The sequence below is a fragment of the Rhincodon typus genome, chromosome 23 (genome assembly GCF_021869965.1).
Source record: "Rhincodon typus isolate 14 chromosome 23, sRhiTyp1.1, whole genome shotgun sequence".
Lineage (NCBI taxonomy): Eukaryota > Metazoa > Chordata > Chondrichthyes > Orectolobiformes > Rhincodontidae > Rhincodon > Rhincodon typus.
In genome coordinates this window covers 26,710,658-26,732,638 of record NC_063354.1, presented here as the reverse complement: position 1 = coordinate 26,732,638, position 21,981 = coordinate 26,710,658, and the positions used below count along the sequence as shown (strand labels likewise).

Sequence of the window (21,981 nt, the reverse complement as noted above, 5' to 3'; positions counted from 1 at the left end):
CCCTGTCTGCTCTGCCCAGATATTCGTGTTTTTGACTACCTCAAACAAATGAATTCTCAGACTTTACTTCTCTAAGGAGAACATTTCCAACCTCTCCAATCTATCAGTGCAACTGAATTCCTTAACCCCAAACCATTTTTGTGAATCTTTTCTTAATCTTTTCTAATACCTTCATATATTTCCTAACGTGGTGCCTAGAACTGGACACAATTTTTAAATGAGGTGGACTCAGTGTCTTATGCAGGTTTATCACACGTTCCATGCTTCTGAACTGTACATTCCTATTATAAAGGATAGGATTTCAAATGCTATAAAAATTTTTAAACTTGCTCTGGACCTTCAAGGTGGATCACTGGTTTAGTGGCCATGTCACTGGACCAGTAATCTATTGGCTAGGTTAATAGTTTGGTAGGAGACTGGAAAAGCACAGCACGTCAAACAGCCACCAAGGAGCAGGTGAGTCAATGTTTTGGGCTGAAGCCCTTTGTGAGAACTTGCTGTGCTTTTCCAGCCTTACACCTATAAACTCTGGCTTCCAGCATCTGCAATCCTTATTGTCTTTAATAGTTTGGTGCCATGGGTTCAAATCCCACCAAAAGCTGGTTTAATGGTCTTTATGTAACTATTGTTGATTGTTGTAAATCCCATCTGGTGCATTACTGTATTTTAGAGACAGAAATCTGTCACTTTTGTCTGCTGTACATGTGACTGCAGACCCAAAACAATATAGTTGTTTCTTAATTGCCCTCAGAGCAATTAGGGATGGCCAATAAATGTTAGTTTAGGCAGCAAAGTTCAGTTTCATGAATGAATACAAAACAAAAAATTATGCACAAATATTTCCAGGTCCTTCTGATCCTGCATTCCCTATAGAATTGTACCTTTTATATCGTTTCTCCTCACTCTTCCAGACAAATTGAACAACTTCACACTACTCTGCTCTAAATTTTAGTTGAGTCTTGTCTGCCTATCCCACCAACTTGTCTATGTGCTTTTGAATTTCCAGGCAATCCTATTCACTGGTAACGAGTTTCCTTGCTCACAAATTTTGGAGTGATGTACCCTAAGGTCTACGTTACTAAAATAGAGCAGAAAGAGAAGGATCCTGACACCAAATTCTGGGGAATTCTACGATAAAAGGTCCCTCAGTTCAAAAACAACTGTTCACTACTATACTGTCTTCTGTCATTTGACCCTTTTTTAAAAAAAAACAATCCAGGTTGTATTTGTCCCTTTTACTTCACAAGTCCACTTCGTTCACGTCTGTTGGGCAGCACTTTACTAAATGCCTTTTGGAAGTTGATGCACAACTCATCAGCGGCTTTGCGAATCTCTGTGTACATATTGTCTGTTCCTGATGTTTTATCAACATGAATTTGCCATTGATTTGTCCAAAGCCTCACTCTGATCGATTTTATGCTCGTGTTTTGTAGTGGACATGTGGGGTTATTCCCTGAATTTAACAAAGTAGCTTTATTTTTCCCTGTTTGTGTAACAATAGCAAGAGAAAGAGAATAACAAATTACTTTCAGGAGAAAGGCTGCAATTGCCCGTTTAAATAAAATAAAAACTAACGACCAGTGCAGCAATACACCCCTCTGGAGGACTAGAAATTCTAGGCTGAACTCTTTATACGAATGAGCACGATTTCATCTCACGGTTTGGCGAAATTGGGTTTATACTCCATCTAGCGTTCTGCAGAAGCATTTACGTATCCTGCAATGTGAAAACATTGTTCCCCTTTGCAAGACTTGAAAACCACAAAGCATAATTTAATAAAGGAAGTTCTCATATTAGTACACACCAGGGAAACAATTGTATATCCTGCTCCTTATTTCATCTCGATTTAAGATGCAGGCTGGTTAGTGTTCCGGGGAAAGTCTGCTCGCTCTCCGTTCCATTTCTCCCGATAATCCAATTTTGCCGATACCAACTCGCCTACGATCCAGTCAGTTCAAAACAGAAAGTGTTTTCACAAGCCAGAAGAAAAAGGGGGAGCGCCAGCTGTGTTCTTTGCCTTCACCAGTTCAGACAGACAGCAGGAGACTGTTTCACTGTTTGCACTTAGACAAGACAACGGGGAGCAGGGAACTTCGCCGCTTTTGTGCCGATATCTCTGAATCGTTCTCAGAATTGTCAAGGCGTCCGATTATAAATGGTGACTTTCCTTGGATCAGATTGAATTTCGGATTAGTGCTGGGCTGGTCGGATTTCCACAGATTGTTTGCAACAAAGGTACAGTTTGATGTTCAAAAACTATAGGAATATTTTTATTGACAGTTGTGTGAAGTGTGTGAACTCTGGATACAATATAACTGCAGAAACTGATCAGAGATGGGGGATTGCTTTTAAAAACAATGAAACAAAACAGAAATGGAAACGGATTTTTTTAAAAGAAATAAAATATCCTAAATTCGATTGTCGCAATGCCTACGGAATTTACAAAAAAAAATAAGAATTTACGGAAAAAAATCACGACGACCAGGAATGTGTTCGTAGATCTCTGCAGGGGAAAGCGGGCAGCTACAAAAAAAAAGTCCTTAAATGTAGTTTATTGCTCTTTGGAACTCCACTAGTGAGGAATAATTATTTTGTAATTTGTATGAGATAGCGAGAGCTGCGAATGCCGGAGTCAGAGATAACACAGTGTGGAGCTGGAGGAACACAGCAGGACGGGCAGCATCAGAGGAGCAGGAATGTTGACGTTTCGGGTCTGGACCCTTGTTCAGAAATGGGCTTAAATTTGTAATTTGCATGATTGCTTTATACAGGAGAGAGTAATAGATTCCTGATGCAGTTCCTTCTCACTGTGAGCAGTAGTGAGCTCCTCACTGATTTCAGATATGCACCAAACCTCTACAAATAAACACAGAGAATGCTGGACAACCTCAGTGGGTCTGGCAGCATCTGTAGAGAGAGAGGCGGAGCTAATGTTTCCAGTCTGGTACAACTCTGGTCATACCTCCAGAAACTGGCTTTGCCCTGTAGGATGAGGTCATGTCTTGCAGACGGTGTTTGCAAAACCTAAACCTCTATCATTGACACTGGAGATGTCTCTGGGTTAAAATCTTAAAAATTAAGCTCCAGCAGCCAGTATAACTATTTGGAAATATTCAAAGATTGTTCACGTGAGTCTGACATGGGTGGTGGGCAAGTTGTTAGAGGGAATCCCGAGGGACAGGATTTACATGAATTTGGAAAGGCAAGGACTGTTTAAGGATAGTCAACATGGCTTTGTGCGTGGTAAATAGTGTCTCACTAACTTGATTGAGTTGTTTGATGAAGTAATGAAGAGAATTGATGAGGGCAGAGCAGTGGACATGATTGATATAGACTTTAGTGAGGTGTTTGACAAGGTTCCTCATGGTATGCTGGCTGGCAAGATTACAGCACATGGAATACAAGGACAACTAGCCATTTGGATATAGAACTAGCTTGAAGGTAGAAGATAGAGGCTGGTGGTGGAGGCTTGCTTTTCAGACTGGAGACCTGTGACCAGGTGTGTGCCACAATGATTGGTGCTGGGTCCACTGTGTTTTAACATTTATGTAAATGATTTGGATATGAACATAAGAGGTGTGATTAGAATGTTTGCAGATGACATCAACATTGGAGGTGTAGTGGACAGTAAAGAAGGTTATCTCACAGTATAATGGGATCTTGATCAGATAAATGTGAAGTGCTGCATTTTGAAAAGACAAATCAGGGCAGGACTTATACACTTAATGGTAAGGTCCTGGGGAGTGTTGCTGAACAAAGAGACCTTGGAGTGCAGGCTCATAGTTGCTTGAAAGTGGAGTCACAGGTAAATAGGATAGTGAAGAAGGTGTTTGGTATGCTTGCCTTTTTTGGTTCAGTGTAGCAGTGGGAGGTCATGTTGCAGCTGTATAGGACATCGGTTAGGCCATGTTTGGAATACTGCATGCAATTCTGGTCTCCCTACTATAGGGAGGATGTTGTGAAACTTGAAAGGGGTCAGAAAAGATTTGCAAGGATGTTCCAGGGTTGAGGGTTTGATCTGTGGGAAAGGCTAGATAGACTGGGGCTATTTTTCTCGGAGCATCTGAGGTTCAGGGGTAACCTTATCGAAATTTATAAAATCATGAGGGCCATGGATAGGACAAATAGCCAAGGTCTTTTCCCTGGGATGGGACACTCCAAAACTAGAGGGCATAGGCTTAAAGTGAGAGGAGAAAGATAAAAATGGGACCTAAGGGGCAACTTTATCACACAGAGGTGGTCCGTGTATGGAAGAAGCTGCCGGAGGAAGTGGTGGAGGCTGATACAATAACAACATTTAAAAGACATCTGGATGGTTATATGAATAGGAAGGGTTTAGAAGGATATGAACAAAATGCTGGCAAATGGGACTAGATTAACTTAGGATAATTGCTTGGCATGGGTGAGTTGGACTGAAGGGACTGTTTCCGTGCTGTACAACACAATGACTCTATAACTCAAAATGAACTACAAATGCTTTGGGATGTTTAAACATGTCCTTCTTGATTGCTCATGATTCTTTATTCTGTAAGTAGATGAGCAATAGAGAGAGCAGGATAGTCTGGAGTTTACCCCGATTTAACCAGAATTGTATTATCAGTTCAACTGAGATGGAAATAAACCCAACACTAAGTTCAGAACTTTAATTTATCTTTCACTGAAATTATGGTAATATCTGTGGGAATCACCAAATTTGGAGTCTACATATCAGGACTTGCAAAATGATTGATGGTTATTTGGATTTAGACATCTCAGCACAGGATATGGAGGCAGGATGTCCGATCCGGAATCAAACCATCCTTAGGTCCAGGATAGGACAACACCAGGCTCTGAGTCACTGCTGCAGCCTTGTCAAGTCCCTGCCCAACTTAAAAGCCAAACCCATCAAACAGGGGCAGCTGGAAAGGGTCGGGGGGTTGGGGGGAAGGGTCCTGGCAACAAGACACCCTCTGTGGACTGAAAATGTCATTCAGCACATATGCAAATCTGCAATCTGAGCCAAACACTGCCCATCTCAGTCAAGTTTGAAGCCATGGCATTATTGCAGTGTCTCTTGCTATACTGTTTGATTGGTGATACATTCCAGAATTCTTGCTGTGAGAGTGGTCGGCATCCGCCACAAAAACGTGTAAGTTATACACTAACATATAATAATTGAGAGCATTCAAACCATTTCTACCAATGTAAATATATCTGATGGACTGGTTGTTAGTCATTATCGTTAATGAAAGAAATCTGATTCATAAATAAAGTGAAATCAGATTAGGTTAACGTGTTTTCTGTATTATCCCTTAACAGGTGAAATAAGTCTGGAAATGGCTTCATACCATACAATAAGTCTTCTTCCCGTCATCTTCTACATCCTTCCATCATTTGCAGACTGTAAGTTCTAAGATGCTTTTCAATATATAGCTCTATAGAATACTGATTCCCACTGAAGGAATGTGAGTGAATGAAAATTATTGTTTTTCAGGTTTCTTGGATTTATTTTGTAACTCTTCGGTGACAGGAATATTTAACAAAGACACTAAACTACTGTGCGCACTCACTTCACAAGAGGAGTGGAACTTGACAGACATTGTACTAGTTAAACAGGGAGAAAATGTAAAAGTGTTTAACTTCAAGAAAAGCGTCAATGAAGTTCAGGGTCGGATTAAATTACTTCACCCAGCATCTCAAGACATATCACTGGTGATCCAGAACACACAGTTGTCAGATAATGGGATATATCAATATCAATTGCAGACAACTGTTGGTCACAAAAATGCTGACATCAATTTGAAGGTTAAAGGTGGGTGACTGCATTCTTTCCTTGATATTATAGATGTTGGTTGCAAGTATTTCATAACAAATTCCAGTTTTGTTCTCATTTTAAAAGTGAATAGGTGCAGGAATAAATGATTCAGGCCATCAAGCCTGCTCCATTTTTCAGTACGATGTTATTTGACCATGGGCTGCAACTCCACTGCCTTGCTCGCTCCCCCAAAATCTGTCAGTCTTAAATGTATTCAACAATGGAGCATCCACAACCCTCTGGGTTGAAGAAAGTTTAAAAAGTTTACAGCCCTGTGAATGAAGTATTTTCTCCTCAAATCAACCTTAAATTAGTTTACCTGAAACTGTGCCACTATGTTTTAGATTCCCTGACTGGCAGAAACAATCTCTCTACAGCTATCATGTAAAGCCCCTTCAGAATCTTGTATGTTTCAATGAGATAACCTCTCACTCTTCTAAACCCCATTAATGTACAGTAATATAAGCCCAATTCACTCAATTTCTCATCATAGGACAGCCCCTCCCATTCCTGCAAATAATCTTGTGAACATTCTGTCTAATGTAACCAATGCAAGTATGTCTTCTTGGGAAGAGAAATCCACACTCCAATAACCATTTGAGAGAAAAAAAATTCTCCTCATCTCTGTCTTAAAAGAGAGATCGCTTATTCTCAAACTATGGCAGAAACATCCTCTAGGAATCTGATCTTTTCAGTCCCCTTTAGATCTTCTGTGGGAGGAATTTCATAGGGGTCTGAACAACATGGACTACAATGAGATGTGTGATATAATCAGGTCCATGCTGATGTCAGGAGCAACTTGTACCATCTTTGATGCTTTTCATAAGTGCCATTTCGAGAATCTTATTTGGTAAAAATGAGTTGCCAATTGACATGTTAAATGCCCAATTAATACCACAAATGGAATCATTAATATTCAGCCTCCCATCTTACCAAACCCACAAATCAAGCTCGATGTTGGGAAAAATCAACAAGGAATCCCGAGTGAGCATCTGTTGGAGCCAGCTGCCTGCTCTGAGTGGTCTCCATGTTAGAAACTGGGTGCCAATGTCTCAGGCATGCTCCATGGGGGCTGGGCACATGCATCTCACATCTGCAGACATTGGCAATTTTCACGTGCCAGCTTCTAAGAACCTCCATGGCCCATCTCCTGTGCACTAATAGGATGCTTCTACTATTCAGTGATGCATCTTGGGTAACTTCTGTAGCTCTCATTGTAATGCTGCAACAATGGCACTCTGCTCAGGGAAACACCTCCAGCTCATGGACTGGACTAGGCTGCACCTCAGGCCTGTTTGCTTGCTGTCACTGCACTCACTCACTGAACCTACCTGGATGCTTATAACTTCCCAGCTTGCATTGCCTCATCTTCCTTGTTACATTTTGTCCCTTCAGCCAGAGAAACCAGGCTCACAGTATTGCAAATTTACTACATCTTTAGTACCAGGGAGCCAGGGAACTTGTTTTTGTCAGCAAGCCTCAGTCAAGTCAAGAAGGATAGCCTTGTTTCAGGTGTTCCCAGCATAGTAAATCATGGGCAGCCTCTGCTACGAGTCCAGACCCTGTTCAGGGCAGTCAGAATGAGATCCTCTCCTCATAAGTACACGGTCTGTCTTGATTCTTTCTTCCCTGCTGTGGGCTGTTTTCCTCGTGGAATGAGAAGGAGGCAGATATTAAGGGAGATGAATGTGGGTGGCACAGTTAATACTGTTGATGAAAGTGGGTAGGTGGCCCATGTAAGTGAGTCAGCAGCACACAAAGCACACAGGGTTAGTGATGTCAGGGTTTGGGGTTGGGGAAGGTGAGTGGGCAAGATGTTGCAGATAGTGAGAGTGGGGCTAGAGCGTGAGCTGTAATGATGGTGGGGGAATGGTTGGTGGAGGAGGTGGAGGTAGAGTAGCAGAGATACAGTGAATGTGAGATATTGGAGAGATGTTGGTGGCCTTTATGCTGGCAGAGTGGAGAGGAACATTAACCCTCTTCTTACACTGCTGGACATTCCTCGAGGCTGCTGAGATTGCTTTAACAAGAACAGCAATCTTCAACCAGGCTGCCACAATCAGGGGTCACGGGCTCCACTGCTGGTCATTGAGGAACAAGAAGTCCCAGCAGTGCACCACCCCATTCCAGCAGGAGCTCCTGGACACTCCCCCAAAAAGAGGCCAATGATTGCTCTCTATTTGGAAACTCCAAGGTAAATGTCAGGAACCATGCAGGGTAGCTCCAGACTGATAGTGCTTATCTGAATGCACAATGGGCTTTTAAAGATTGCATTGGTGCAAGGGATGTTGAATTCCGGGATATCCAGTGAATGGCAAGTTGTTCCGGGAAAAGTATATTTTACAATGGGGCAGGAAATGAATCAACCAACATTTGGATAGTCAGGGTCTGATTAGCAATAGTCAGCATGGATTTGTGTGCAGAAAATTGTGTCTGACAAATCTTTTAAAGTTTTTCGAAGAGGTAACCAAGAGGATAGATGAGGGTAGGGCAGTGGAAGTTGTCTATATGGACTTCAGTAAGGTCTTTGACAAGGTCCCGCATGGCAGGCTAGTCATGAAAGTTAGGTCGCATAGGATCCAGGGAAAGCTAGCTAATTGGTTTCAAAATTGGCTCGATGGTAGGAAGCAGAGGGTGATGGTTGAAGGTTGTTTCTTGGACCGGGGGCCTGTGACTAGTGGTGTGCCACAGGGGTAGGTGCTGGGATCTTTGTTATGTGTTATTGACATAAATGATCTGGATATGAATGTACAAGGCATGGTAAGTAAGTTTGTGAATGATACAAAATTAGAAGGTATCATTGATAGCAAAGAAGGTTATCAAAAATTACAGAGGGATCTTGATCAGATGGGGAAGTGAGCTGGGAAATGCAATTCAATACAGATAAGCGTGAGGTGTTGTACTTTGGAAAGTCAAACCAAGGTAGGACTTATACAGTGATGATAAGGTCCTGAGGAGTGTTGTGGAACAGAGGGACCTAGGAGTTCAAGTACATAGTTTGCTGAAAGTGGTGTCATAAGTGGACAGGATGGTAAAGAAGGCATTTAGCATGCGGGCCTTCATCGGTCGAGGCACTGAGTACAGGAGTTGGGATGCTGTGTTACAGTTGTATAAGTTATTGGTGAGGCCACACTTGGAGTATTGTATACAGTTTTGGTTACCCTGTTATAGAAAAGACATAGTTAAACTGGAAAGTGTGCAAAGAAGATTTACGAGGATCGTAGTCCTACAAGGACTAGTAGATCTGAGTTATAGGGAGAGGTTGGCCAGGATAGGACTTTATTCCTTGGAATGTAGGAGAATGAGGGGTGACCTTATTGACGTGTATAAAATCATGAGGGGTATTGATAAAATGAATTCATATAGTCTTTTTCCCAGGAATGATGAATTGAAAACTAGACAGAATAGGTTTAAGGTGAGAGACGATAGAGGATAGGACCTGAGGGGCAACTTCTTCACGCAGAAAGTGTTGAATATATGGAATGGGCTGCCAGAGAAAGTGGTTGAGGCAGGTACAATAGCAACATTTAAAAAAAACATTTGAATAGATACATGGATGAGAAGGGTTTAGAGGGATATTGACCAAATGCGGGCAATTGGAACTAGCTGAGTGGGCATCATGGTCAGCATGGACTAGTTTGGGCCAAAGGGCTGTTTCCATGCTGTATTACTGTATGACTCTATGACTTGATGAATGTTTGTGATGCCACAGAAGCAGGAGACCTAATTAATGTGGTGAGTTTACTAAGATACTGCAAGGAAACCTATTAGTCTCATGGTGAGAAATCCTCCAAAAAATTTGACATATCCCAAAGTTAACCAAAAAAAGGATTCAGTCCTATGTTTCAACAGGATAACCTCTCACTTCTCTAAACAGCAATGGATTTATGTCCAACCAGTTCAAACTTGCTTCACAAAATAAGCCCTTTACTTCAAGAATGAATGATAATCACTCTTCCAACAACATAGTTTTGCTGCTAAACTGTGCCCTGGAAACAACTGACTAAACAAATGGTGATAGTGGCATAGCGACCATGTTTATTGGATGAGAATTCCAAGAGACCCATGTTAATCTCAGTGATTATGGGTGAAAATCTTACTCTGACAACTGGTAGAATTTAACTTCAGTTTCTAAATCTGAATTATGAAGCTCATTCCACTAATAATAATGCAATCATCATTTTTAGCTCCATACAACATGACTGTTTTCCCAAACATCGTATCATCGAGAATAGTCAGCGTCACTTGTGAAGCAACTGGATATCCACTGGGTCAGATGCACTGGTTCTTGAATACAAAAACAAACCTCACATCCAATACTAATACTAGTATTGAAGAAACACCACAGGGACTGTACAAGATCAGCAACACACTTCCAACCAAGGAAAAAATAGAAACCTCAGAAGGTGTTTATACTTGTGCCATGTGGAGCATAGAAGACAGTAAATATGAGGTGAAGGAAAATATTTCATGTAAGTTCACCACGTTTATGCTTGAAAGGATTTTGGAAAGTATATATTTAAAGAATTAATATGTTTCATTTATTTGCAAATGTGGATCATATTTATTACTCAAGACTATTTTCTGCTGAGAACTTGTGGAACATTATTTTTAAATTGTTGCAGTCCTTTTCCTCACTGTTGTTTAAAGGTCAACTTTGTTATTGTTAATGAACAGTGTCGTAGTTGGGTATATCTATGCCCAGCCCAATCAGAATCTACGTGGCTGGTCTGAGAATTAAGATCGATCATTAATTATTCATGCTGTAGCTCCAGGTCAGATATGACCCAAATAATCAGCACCCTCTTCTCATTCTGTACAAAATGTATAAAATGAGGTTTTATTTTGTTTTACAAATCTGTTTATTGCAACCTTATTCTAAGGAGTACAAGATGAAAAACTACAACTCTTAGTCTCATCTTAGCAATAATTAATTAAATATTTCTCACTCACATTTTCTGTTGCAGTCTCTCATCCAAATTCGACCTCGACTGAGATTTCTGGAAAGGAAAGGAAAAAAGCTTTCGTAATTGTCCCTGTGATTATGGCATTACTTTTTGTTGCATTAGTAATCTCTGCTGTTCTGCAATTTAGGAGAAGATCGCATGTAGGTATGATGATTTTGGATTCTGGTTCCTTTTAAAACTCTTGATTAGTACATAAATTATGACTTTTTTTTGCTTTAAACACATGTTATCATCCCTTATTTCAAATATGCTTATAATCAGGAAACCAATGCACTTTAACCTCATTATGTGCCAACTGTACAAGTTTCAAGGCTAAATAAAAAGAAGTAACAGAATCTCCAACATTCTAAACAGTTTTAAATTCTGTCCATCCTAATTTCCTTGCTAACACTTTGCAACTTATATAAGCACTTGGCTGAATTATTGGAAAACAAATACTCTTATATTACTGCTGAGGAATTGTTTGCTGAATAATTTGCTAAATAGTTTGAAATGTAGAGATATTTCAAGCTATGAACCTTGCCTAATTAGTTACAATCTTTGATCAAAGAAAGAATAGATAATATATAAATGTCGTATGAGCCAAACATTCACTCTCCCTGAGCTCCCGCAATGTTCTAAAAATAACTGTAGCCTCCTTATTACGTATACTGATATAAGTCACTTTAAAGCAAAATCTCAAATCAAATTCTCCCACTGTGAATGGGAATTTATAATTCCAAATTGCTAGTGCAGATACTAGCAACTTGGTAACATAATAATTATGATACAGTGGCCTCCTAATCAAATTAGAGAACTACAACTTTATACGTTGACTGATTGCAATTATCTTGGAACCATTTGGTTAAAAAATTGTTTTTAGTGTCACACAAAGGAGAGGCACAAAATAAGTTGGTAAAATTTAATTTTTATGACTGGTATTGTGATCATCCAGAGATTATTGCCTCTTCCATGATTGAGTTTGGAACCAAAAAAATTAATAAACTGCAAATTTTTGCAGCAGTTTATGTTAATTCAAAACAATTGCTATATGCCAGAAACAATTTATTAATTGTTGTATTGTTTTAGTTTCAGAAATTACAAAAGAATCTGAAACCCTGATGGTAAATTTAATTACAAATACCTGCACATTTTTGAAAGTCTTCTATCACAGTTTTTATAAATTATATTTTCTTCTTTTAACATGACAATTGACCAGAGACCTAATGTTTGATAGCAGTTGCAGTGATTAATTCTTATTTCTACTTGCAGCAAGTCCACTGATGGCAACAACTTTAAGAAAATGTGATATGATATATCAACCAAATCCTATCTTATGTGAATGAGGGAAGATGAATTTAAACCATGAGTTATTTCACATACTGTCACTTCCTGTATTATGATCATCTCAAAACTGATTTTAATGCAACTCTCGTCCAGAATAATACACCGAGTGTCTTATGGCATTCGACTGAACTCTTCACTAATCCTTTCTCTGCAAAGAAACAATGATTCACATTAGTTTTCTATGAACACCATCAGCCAAACACAGTGTTCAAATGCAAAAGTCTACATGCTAAAGAACTTGGCTTTCAATCCAGGCTGGTGTTTGTCAAGAAGATCCCTATTTTGCAGCAGAGGTAAAAATTGGATCAATCACAGTGCGCTGGGAAAGAAAAAGAATATTTTCAACACAGTTAACTCTGAACATACACTTGTGGTTTTCTTACAGAAATACTGTGAATGGTTTTGACTGTTGGACTGTATTTCTCACTTGGGTTAAGAGGAATCGTGGCTGCAGGAAATTAACTTGAAAAACTGAAATTTCAGTATTTTCTGAAATGTAAACACTGATCATTATGTTTGTACGCTAATTACTTTAAATCACTCCAATGTAAAACACATTGATTTATATTAATTTCCAACATGTTACATTACTTCTATGTCATTGTTGGAGATATTTGATAGAAGTGAATAAATGTACAGTTTTATTACAAGTCTGATTTAGCTGAATAACACATGTATATATATATTTTTGTAAAGTATTAATTAATTTTTGCTGTGCCCTTGTTTTGTGTTAACAAATAATGTAAAACAAATGTAGATTTCCTGAAGTTTAATAATGAGCAGGCAAAATCTTACCAGGCTGTAAACAATATGGGTTGTGGCAAGATGAGTATTAGGATCAGTCAAGATGGTCATCTCAATGTCGAGATCATCTTGCTACAACCTTTTCCCTTTATCAAGCAGCATGGCAGGATCCTTGCCTGGGAACAGCGAGTTCCTGGTTGACAATGTCCATTGCTTGTTATATGGCTTGTTGACAGCCCAGACCACCATGGGGTGTGATCTTACCAAATTTGCCACACAAATTGGCCATCAGGAAAACTTGCCATGGAAACCAGAGTAGGTTCTTGGTGGGTTTGACTGGCTACTGGCTCCAGAAGATCTGTGTGAGCAATGAATGGTTCCTCCAATGCTTCCCTGATGATTTGGAGAGGTCAAGGAGTTGTCCTCTGTTGAGGACAGGACTGGGGAGATGAATTCATCTGCTGGACATAAGATGCAGAAGGCATTACAGCCAGTGGTTTGTTGTGTTCAATGCCTGGTTAATGTGACTCTTGTGCTGGGATGACAAGTTTTACTTCCTTCTGGACTTGTCAACCCCATAGAAGCAGTCCGTGTTTTCTCCTGCTAGATCGAGAATTCTTTCCTCGGAACAGGTGAAGACATGAACATCTGGCACTTACCTCACCTGTGTGGCATCGCTCAGCCCTGTTATGGGATGTCTTTTCCTGTAATGACATAAAGGAGCAAATTGATTAGAATCAAGTGGATGGCACGACTTTTGGGGCCGGTGCATTTGAGGAAAGTGAGGAGTTCCAAGGGAGTGTGGGATTGGTGGTGTATGAAGTTGGTGGGTAATGAGAGCTCGTGAGGGTAGATGTTGTATGCATCACAAGGTTAGGCAGAGCATAAGAGTTGGTGGGAGGTGGGGGGGAAGTGGCCCAGTTTTATGAGAGGTAGCTCACCCTGGAGGATTGGAAAAGATCATTGACCTTCTTCCTGCACTGTTGCCTAATTCTCATCAATCTGGAGATGGCACTGATCCAGGTGCTCATCTTCAACCAGCTGGCATAGTGCAGTGACTTGACTTCATCTTCAGTTTTTGAGAAGAGGACACCTCGACTGTTCATCATCCCATCCGCAAGGACCTTCAGGTCCCTGTCCAACATGTGTGGTGTCACTTTCCCCTTCTCTGCCCTCTCTCCTGGCTTCTAATATTGCAATCAGGACAAGTTCCAGATGGCAGCATTCCTGCAGGTATATAGCAGGCTTTGAAAGATGGCACTGTCCAAAGGATGCTGGTCTTATGGAAGACATCCGCTGAGTGGCAAGTTCCTGTGTGAACAGTGCATCGTAAGATGGTGCGAAATCTGATGTGAATCTCACTACAAAGGCTCAAATGGCAATAAAGCAGTAAGCTTAGTATGATATGGCAAGAAAACTTGCTGAGATTCGCACTGAAATTCATTCTGCGATACTGAACATGACTCACACTTAGCCAAAACGTAGTGTTTACTTGTTTCAACTGCTTTCTTAATTTGTTATTCTGGACTGGATTCCATTCAAGAAATGTATTTGTCTTTTTCTGCAAATACTATGTAAAAATATCGATCTAATGTAATCAGAAATAATTTCACATGACAACAGAAATGCAGATTTAAGATAAAGCTCCACTTAAATCATGAAAGGCTCTCTGCTCAGCTTTTGTTCAGATATAAATTAACTTTGATAACTGGTAACAAGCTACAACGAATCAGTTGTAGTCTCTTGGATGCTGACACAATGAATCTTTAAGTTGTGTTGAAATTAATGATCCTTAACTATGAAATTGTTTACGTATGCCTCCCTAGCTCAGACTGGACCTTTGAACCATGAGGCCCGGGTCGAGTCCCACCTGTTCCACAGATGTGCAATAGTATGAGAAATTATCTAAAGATCAGTCTGGTGTTGGATATCAGTATGTTAGGAGAATTGGTGCTGTTAGAAGATGTGGTAACAAGCTCAATATTCATGCTTTCCAAATGTGCCAAAGGAAGTAAGCCTGCTCAATAAAAGTTCTAATGTTCTAATTCATACAAATTTGTGATTTGCTTTGAAAATCTTTGTTTCAAAATTCACTTAGTATAAATATTTGAATGGCTAATTTCATGAATGATGCTCCTTCTGATTTTATTTGTTTTCTCTCTATCCAGTTACTTTCCACCTATTATCCACCACCAGTAAATCACCCGAGTTTCCAATTCATCAGTTCATGTATAAACCCTGTTAAGGGCAGTGTAATGACACTAGAGGTGAGGGAGAGATAGGGAGAGAGGGAGGGGATTAATTCAAAATGAAATTGGAAGGAGTGATAAGCTTTCCACACCTGCAGAGCCCATTTCTCTTAAGGCATCGATAGTATTGTTGGACGCCACATGCTCCCTCTCCAAAGATACACAGGCACAAACATAGCTGTGGAATAGGAGCCAATAAGTCAGCAACTATGACACCCTCTACTGCCCGCTGTCTGGGCCTGCTAATTGTCAGCTTGACTAGGCCAGGAGCGGACCTATGGGGAGGCCCTCCAACTTGCCTGTCTCCCTCCGCACCAAGTGCCTAAAGATCAGGTGTGTGGGTCTGAAGTAATGCCTTTTTAAAAATATCTTTCATGGAATGGGGGTGTTAATGAAAAGACCAGCATTTATTGACCTTCTCTCATTGCCACTGATAAGGTAGTTCTGATCTGCCTTGTTGAACTGCTGCAGTTTTTGGGTTTTAAGGACATGAACAGTACTGTTAACAAAATAGTTCCAGGACTTTGACCCAGTGAACAAACAGTGATAGAGTTCCAAGTTCAGATGATGTGTCACTTGGAAAAGAACAAGGACCAGACCCGAAACTTCAACATTCCTGCTCCTCTGATGCTGCCTGGCCTGCTGTGTTTATCCAGCTCTACACCTTGTTATCTCTTTATACAGATTTTGGTGCAGTCTTATTCAAAAGGAGGCCAACATTCCATTTGTCTTCCATATTAACCGCTGAACTGCTGCAGTTCCTACTATCGCTGAACATGTATGCTAGCTTTTTGTGATTCATGCATTAGGAGCCCCAAATCCCTCTGTGCTAATAGCTTTCTGCAATCCGTCTCCATTTCAATAAAATTTATCTCTTCTATGCTTCCTGCCATAGTGTGTAACCTATGTTCTCCCACATTAACTCACTGAAATCTTGTTGCATTATTGCTGCTTGACTTTCAAACTATCTCTGATTTCTTATCAATAAGCACTTTGTAAATCAATGTCACAGTAGGTGTGAGCAAGGTATTTAACATTTGGGAGTGTTTATAACTAAGCCTGGCCCTGGTAATTTTTAACTCGCTGTTATTTGGTCAGTAATCATCTGAATCATGCCTTATAGACAATGCTATGTTGACTGGATGGCTGGTTTGTGATGCAGAGTTATATCAACAGTGCAGGTTCTATTCCCACACCAGCTGAGGTCCCCATGAGTGTCCTGCCTTCTCAACATTGCACCTTGCCTCATGCATAGTCACTCTCAGGTCAAACTCATCACCAATCATTTCTCTTTCATGAGAGAGTAGTTCTATGGTCCTCAGGGACTATAGTGACTTAACCTTACAGGGTCCTATTGATATTAACGTTTTGTCTCCAATCATTCTTTCCAAGATGGAATTCCTTCCTGTTTTAAACAATAAACCTGTCTTATTACTTGAATCAGAATGTAATTAATTGCCACTTTAGGACAAAACCGATTGAACCTATGTGTGCGTATCTAATTAATAGTTGGAAGGATATGATAAAGGCACGGGCAGAGCAGTCAAACTAAAGCATATCCAGCAGATGCTGGAAATATGAAATAAAAACAGAAACTGGAGTCAAGAAGCATTCTTTTCCAAAGACAGTCATATGTTTCTCTCTCCACAGATGCTGCTAATTCTGCTGCGTTTCTCCAAAACATTCTGTTTATACGTTCAGAGCTGCATTCATTTTTTTGGAAACCAGATGAGTGTGATACAGTGAAATTATCTAATGATATTGATACTTTCTAATTACATTGAGACATGATAATTGCAGTGATACCATGGAATTAAATACGGCCATAAAATACAGGAGCAGAATTAGGCCATTCAGCCTATCGGTCTGCTCTGCCAAATGATCATGGGCGATATGTTTCTCTGCGCTATTCTCTACCCATCTCCCCAAAAACCTTGACGCCCTAACTAATTAAGAATCTGTTGCCTCTGTCTTAAAGACACTCGATGACAGGGCTCCAGAGTCTTCTGCATCAATGAGTTCCACAGTTTTACCGCCCTCTGAAGAAATTCTTCCTCACCTCAGTTGTAAACGGTCGTCGCTTTACTCTGAGGCTGTGACCTTGGGTCCGATTCTTTCCCACTAATGGAAACATCTTCTCCACATCCACTCTATCCAGGTCTCTCAGTATTCTATAACTTCCAATGAGATTCCCCCCTCATCCTTCTAACCTCCATCGAGTACGGACCCAGAGTCCTCAATCACTCATCAGATGATAAGCTCTTCATCCCCACTATTATTCCTGAAAATCTTCTCTGGACCCTCTCCAAGGCCAGAACATCCTTCCTTAGTTACAGGGCTCAAAATACTCTGATGGCGCTCTGACCAGAGCCTTATGCAGCCTCAGCAGTACATCCTTACTTGTGTCTTCCAGCCCTCTCAAAATGAATGCCAACATTGCATTTGCTTTCCTAACTGACAGTTGAATCTGCATGTCAACCTTAAGAGAATCCTGAACTTGGATTCCCAAGTCCCTTTGTGTTTCAGAATACATCAAGTTGAATTGAACTATTAATCACAGAAAACTGTTTAAAATCAGTGGAGGCTAATTAAATACATGCAGGAAATCACAGATGGATGGGAATTATTACGTGACTAAGTCAATGGAAGGCAGCTTGGGAATACACTAGCCAAAAACTAACAGTTGATCATGCACCCTGCGAATGAAAGAAATATTCAATAATGATTGTGCATGAGGATACTTCCAGAGCAACCAAAGTATAAGGTGAATCCAAAGGAGTGATGTCATTAGTAGTGTAACCACTGAGAAGAGATGTCCCACTAGAAGCTCAGAGATAGTAGGAATTGCCGATGCTGAAGTCAGAGACAACACAGTGTGGAGCTGGAGGAACGCAGCAGGCCAGGCAGCATCAGAGGAACAGGAAAGCTGACATTTTCGGTTGGGACCCTTCTTCAGAAGAATGTTCCTCCAGGTCCATACTGTGTTATCTCCCACTAGAAGCTGCTTGATCTTGATCAGATCAGGTCTAATTTGTCTGTAGTAAACATAGTCTGACCATCTCATGTGTTGCTATATGTTTTTGTTCGAGTACATGCAAATCAATTGTTTCATTTTCTTCCAATCGCCTTACTATAATAAAAATTGCTTGACTTACAATGTATTTTGTCAGTTAGAATTCTCGATCTTAGCAACTTTACACAGAGCAGCTCAATAAATCTGAATTGCTGTTGTGGATGAATGAGGAGTGCTCTTCCAGAGCAGAAAAAAACATATGGTATTGAGACTGTTGCTGCTCCAGACTTTTCTCTTTTCCTCTCTTCCAGTGAAAAATTTTAGTCATGTGGGAAGATTTGATAAAATGACACTGTTTTCTTTGGGACAGTAAAGGATGAATGGAGATTTAATTAAAGTGTATGAAATTATGTGGAGTCAAGGTAAATTGCAAAGCAAGGATCTATTTCACTTAGTGGTGATGTCAATAATTCAGGACATAGGTCCCACGTAATGTACAGAAAGATTAACTTGTAACAAACATAGAGCATAGATCAGTACTTGGAGCTATGATGTTGTGGCCATTATGGAGACTTGGATAACACAGGGGCAGGAATGGTTGTTGGACATTTCGGGGTATAAGTGTTTCAAAAGAAATAGGGAGGGAGGTAAAAGAGATGGGGGAGTGGCATTGCTAATCGGGGATGGTATTACAGCTGCAGAAAGGGAGGTCATCGAGGAGGCTTTGTCTACTGAGTCAGTATGGGTGGAAGTCAGAAACAGGAAAGGAGCAGTCACTTTATTGGGAGTTTTCTATGGACCCCCCAATAGCAACAGAGACACTGAGGAACAGATTGGGAGGCAGATTGTGGAAAGGTGCCAAAGTAATAGGGTTGTTGTCATGGACGACTTCAACTTCCCTAATATCGACTGGAACCTTCTAAGTGCAAATAGTTTGGATTGAACAGATTTTGCCAGGTGTATTCAGGAAGGATTTCTGACTCAATATGTAGGTAGGCCGACTAGAGGAAAGGCCATATTGGATTTAGTGCTTGGCAACGAACCTGACCAGGTGTCAGATCTCTCGGTGGGAGAACATTTCGATGATGGTGATAACAACTCCCTGATCTTTACTATATTCATGGAGAGGGATAGGAGCAGACGGTATTGGAAAGTATTTAATTGGGGGAGGGGGAATTATCATGCTATTAGGAAAGAACTGCAGAGCATAAATTGGGAACAGATGTTCTCAGGGAAATGCAAGACAGAAATGTGGAGGTTGTTTAGGGAGCACTTGCTACGAGCTCTGGATAGGTTTTCCCCACTGAGGCAAGGAAAGGATGGTAAGATGAAGGAACCTTGGATGACAAGACATGTGGAACAACTAGTCAAGAGGAAGAAGGAAGCTTACTTAAGGTCGAGGAAGCAAGGATCGGACAGGGCTCTAGAGGGCGACAAGGTAGCCAGGAAGGAACTGAAGAATGGACTTACGAGAGCTAGAAGGGGACATGAAAAAGCCTTGGTGGATAGGACTAATGAAAACCCCAAGGCGTTCTATATTTATGTGAGGAACAAGAGGATGGCCAGAGTGAGGGTAGGGCCAATCAGGGATAGTGGAGGGAACTTGTGTGCGAAGTCAGAGGAGGTAGGGGAAGTCCTTAATGAATACTTTGTTTCAGTATTCACCAGTGAGAGGGACCTTGACATTTGTGAGGACAGCATGAAACAGGCAGATATACTCGAACAGGTTGATGCGAGGAAGGAGGATATGCTACAAATTTTGAAAAACATGAGGATAGACAAGACCCCTGGGCCAGATGGGATATACCCAAGGTTATTACAGGACGCGAGGGAAGAGATTGCTGCCCCTTTGGCAATGATCTTTGCGTCCTCACTGTCCATCGGAGTAGTACCAGATGATTGGAGGGTGGCAAATGTCATTCCCTTGTTCAAGAAAGGGAATAGGGATAATCCTGGGAATTACAGACCAGTCAGTCTTACTTCTGTGGTGGCAAATTATTGGAGACGATTCTGAGAGACAGTATTTATGATTATTTGGAAAAGCATAGTTTGATTAGAAAAAGTCAGCATGGCTTTGTGAGGGGCAGGTCATACCTCACAAGCCTTATTGAATTCTTTGATGATGTGACAAAACACATTGATGAAGGTCGAGCAGTGGATGTGGTGTATACAGATTTTAGCAAGGCATTTGATAAGGTTCCCCATAGTAAGCTAATTCAGAAAGTAAGCAGGCATGGGATTAAGGGAAATTTGGCTCTCTGGACACAGAATTGGCTGTCTAATAGAAGATAGAGAGTGGTAGTAGATGGAAAGTATTCAGCCTGGAGCTCGGTGACCACTGGTGTTCCGCAGGGATCTGTTCTGGGACCTCTGCTCTTTGTGATCTTTATAAATGACTTGGATGAGGAAGTGGAAGGGTGGGTTAGTAAGTTTGCCGATGACTCGAAGGTTGTTGGAGTTGTGGACAGTATGGAGGGCTGTTGTAGGTTGCAACAGGACATTGACAGGATGCAGAGCTGGGCAAAGAAGTGGTAGATGGAATTCAACCCAGAAAAGTGTGAAGTGATTCATTTTGGAAGGTCGAATTTGAATCCAGGATACAGGGTTAATGGCAGGATTCTTGGCAGTGTGGAGGAACAGAGGGATCTTGGGGTCCATGTCCATAGATCCCTCAAAGTTGCCATCCAAGTTGATAGGGTTGTAAAGAAGGCATATGGTGTGTGGGCTTTCATTGGCAGGGGAATTGAGTTTAAGAGCCTCAAGGTTATGCTGCAGCTCCATAATACCCTGGTTAGACCACACTTGGAATATTGTGCTCAGTTCTGGTCGTCTCACTATCGGAAGGACATGGAAGCTTCAAAGAGGGTGCAGAGGAGCTTTTACAGGATGCTGCTTGGACTGGAGGGTAGGTCTTTTGAGGAAAGGTTGAGGGAGCTAGGGCTTTTCTCATTGGAGCAAAGAAGGATGAGAGGTGACTTGATAGAGGTGTACAAGATGATGAGATGCATAGATAGAGTGGATAGCCAGAGACTTTTTCCCAGGGTAGAAATGACTATTACGAGGGGGCATAATTTTATGGTGATTGGAGGAAGGTATAGGGGAGATGTCAGAGGTAGGTTCTTTACACAGAGAGCGGTGGGTGCGTAGAATGCACTGCCAGTGGTGGTAGTGCAGTCAGATACATTAGGGACATTCAAGCAACTCTTGGATAGGCACATAGATGATAGTAAAATGTAACGTATGCAGGGTAGTTTGATCTTAGAGTAGGATAATAGGTTGGCACAACATCATGGGCCAAAGGACCTGTACTGTGCTGTACTGTTCTATTTTCTGTGTTCTATGTTCTAGTAAAGCGGAGTTGATGGGAATTTATCTTTGCCCAGACAATGCTGGAAGTCTGGAATTTGCTGCCAGCAAAGATAATAGAGGCAGAACCCTCAGAATATTAAAGCAATACTTGGGATATGTGTTTGAAATGTGATAACCGATAAGATTACAGACCAACAGCTGGATAGTGAACCTCGACTGTGTAAAATCACTGACCATTATAGGCATGCTGGGCTGGCTGGTTTTCTGTGCAGTCAATTTTCTGTGTTCTCCCACTGGTCTATTCAAGGTCTTCCCAATTGAGACCTGACAATTACTGCCTCCCTTAAGTCCATTTCCACTTAAATCCTGACAGGCATGCTTCCCTCCTATTCCTTTTTCATTAGCATTGTAAACAAATACCTCTTTTTTAGCAATCAGATATTTGAGTTTTAGTTCTGCCACTGCTACCTTCTCTGCTTTGCTAAGCAAACCACTATCAACACTTCAATTCTCAAATTATTCATCCCCGCCCCACTCCGTGCTCTCTAACTGTCCATCAACTCTATCTTCCTATTTCCT

At 40.9% G+C, this 21,981-nt stretch overlaps 2 protein-coding genes across 7 annotated transcripts in view; both read left to right on the top strand.

The window, feature by feature from the left end:
* LOC109920333 (septin-9-like) overlaps positions 1-21,981 on the top strand; it is a 745,967-nt gene that overhangs the window by 323,948 nt on the left and 400,038 nt on the right. The window lies entirely within an intron of this gene.
* Positions 1,811-12,737, top strand: LOC109926613 (programmed cell death 1 ligand 2-like). Of its 2 annotated transcripts, none has more exons than XM_048610655.1 (6): positions 1,811-2,235; positions 5,299-5,382; positions 5,474-5,791; positions 9,982-10,266; positions 10,762-10,901; positions 12,013-12,737. In XM_048610655.1, exons 2-6 carry the CDS (start codon positions 5,316-5,318, stop codon positions 12,022-12,024), a joined length of 822 nt encoding a protein of 273 aa, XP_048466612.1. In that variant the 5' UTR covers positions 1,811-2,235; positions 5,299-5,315; the 3' UTR covers positions 12,025-12,737. The 2 variants fall into 2 exon arrangements, with proteins under 2 accessions (XP_048466612.1, XP_048466611.1); XM_048610654.1 differs by having other exon boundaries at positions 10,762-10,905.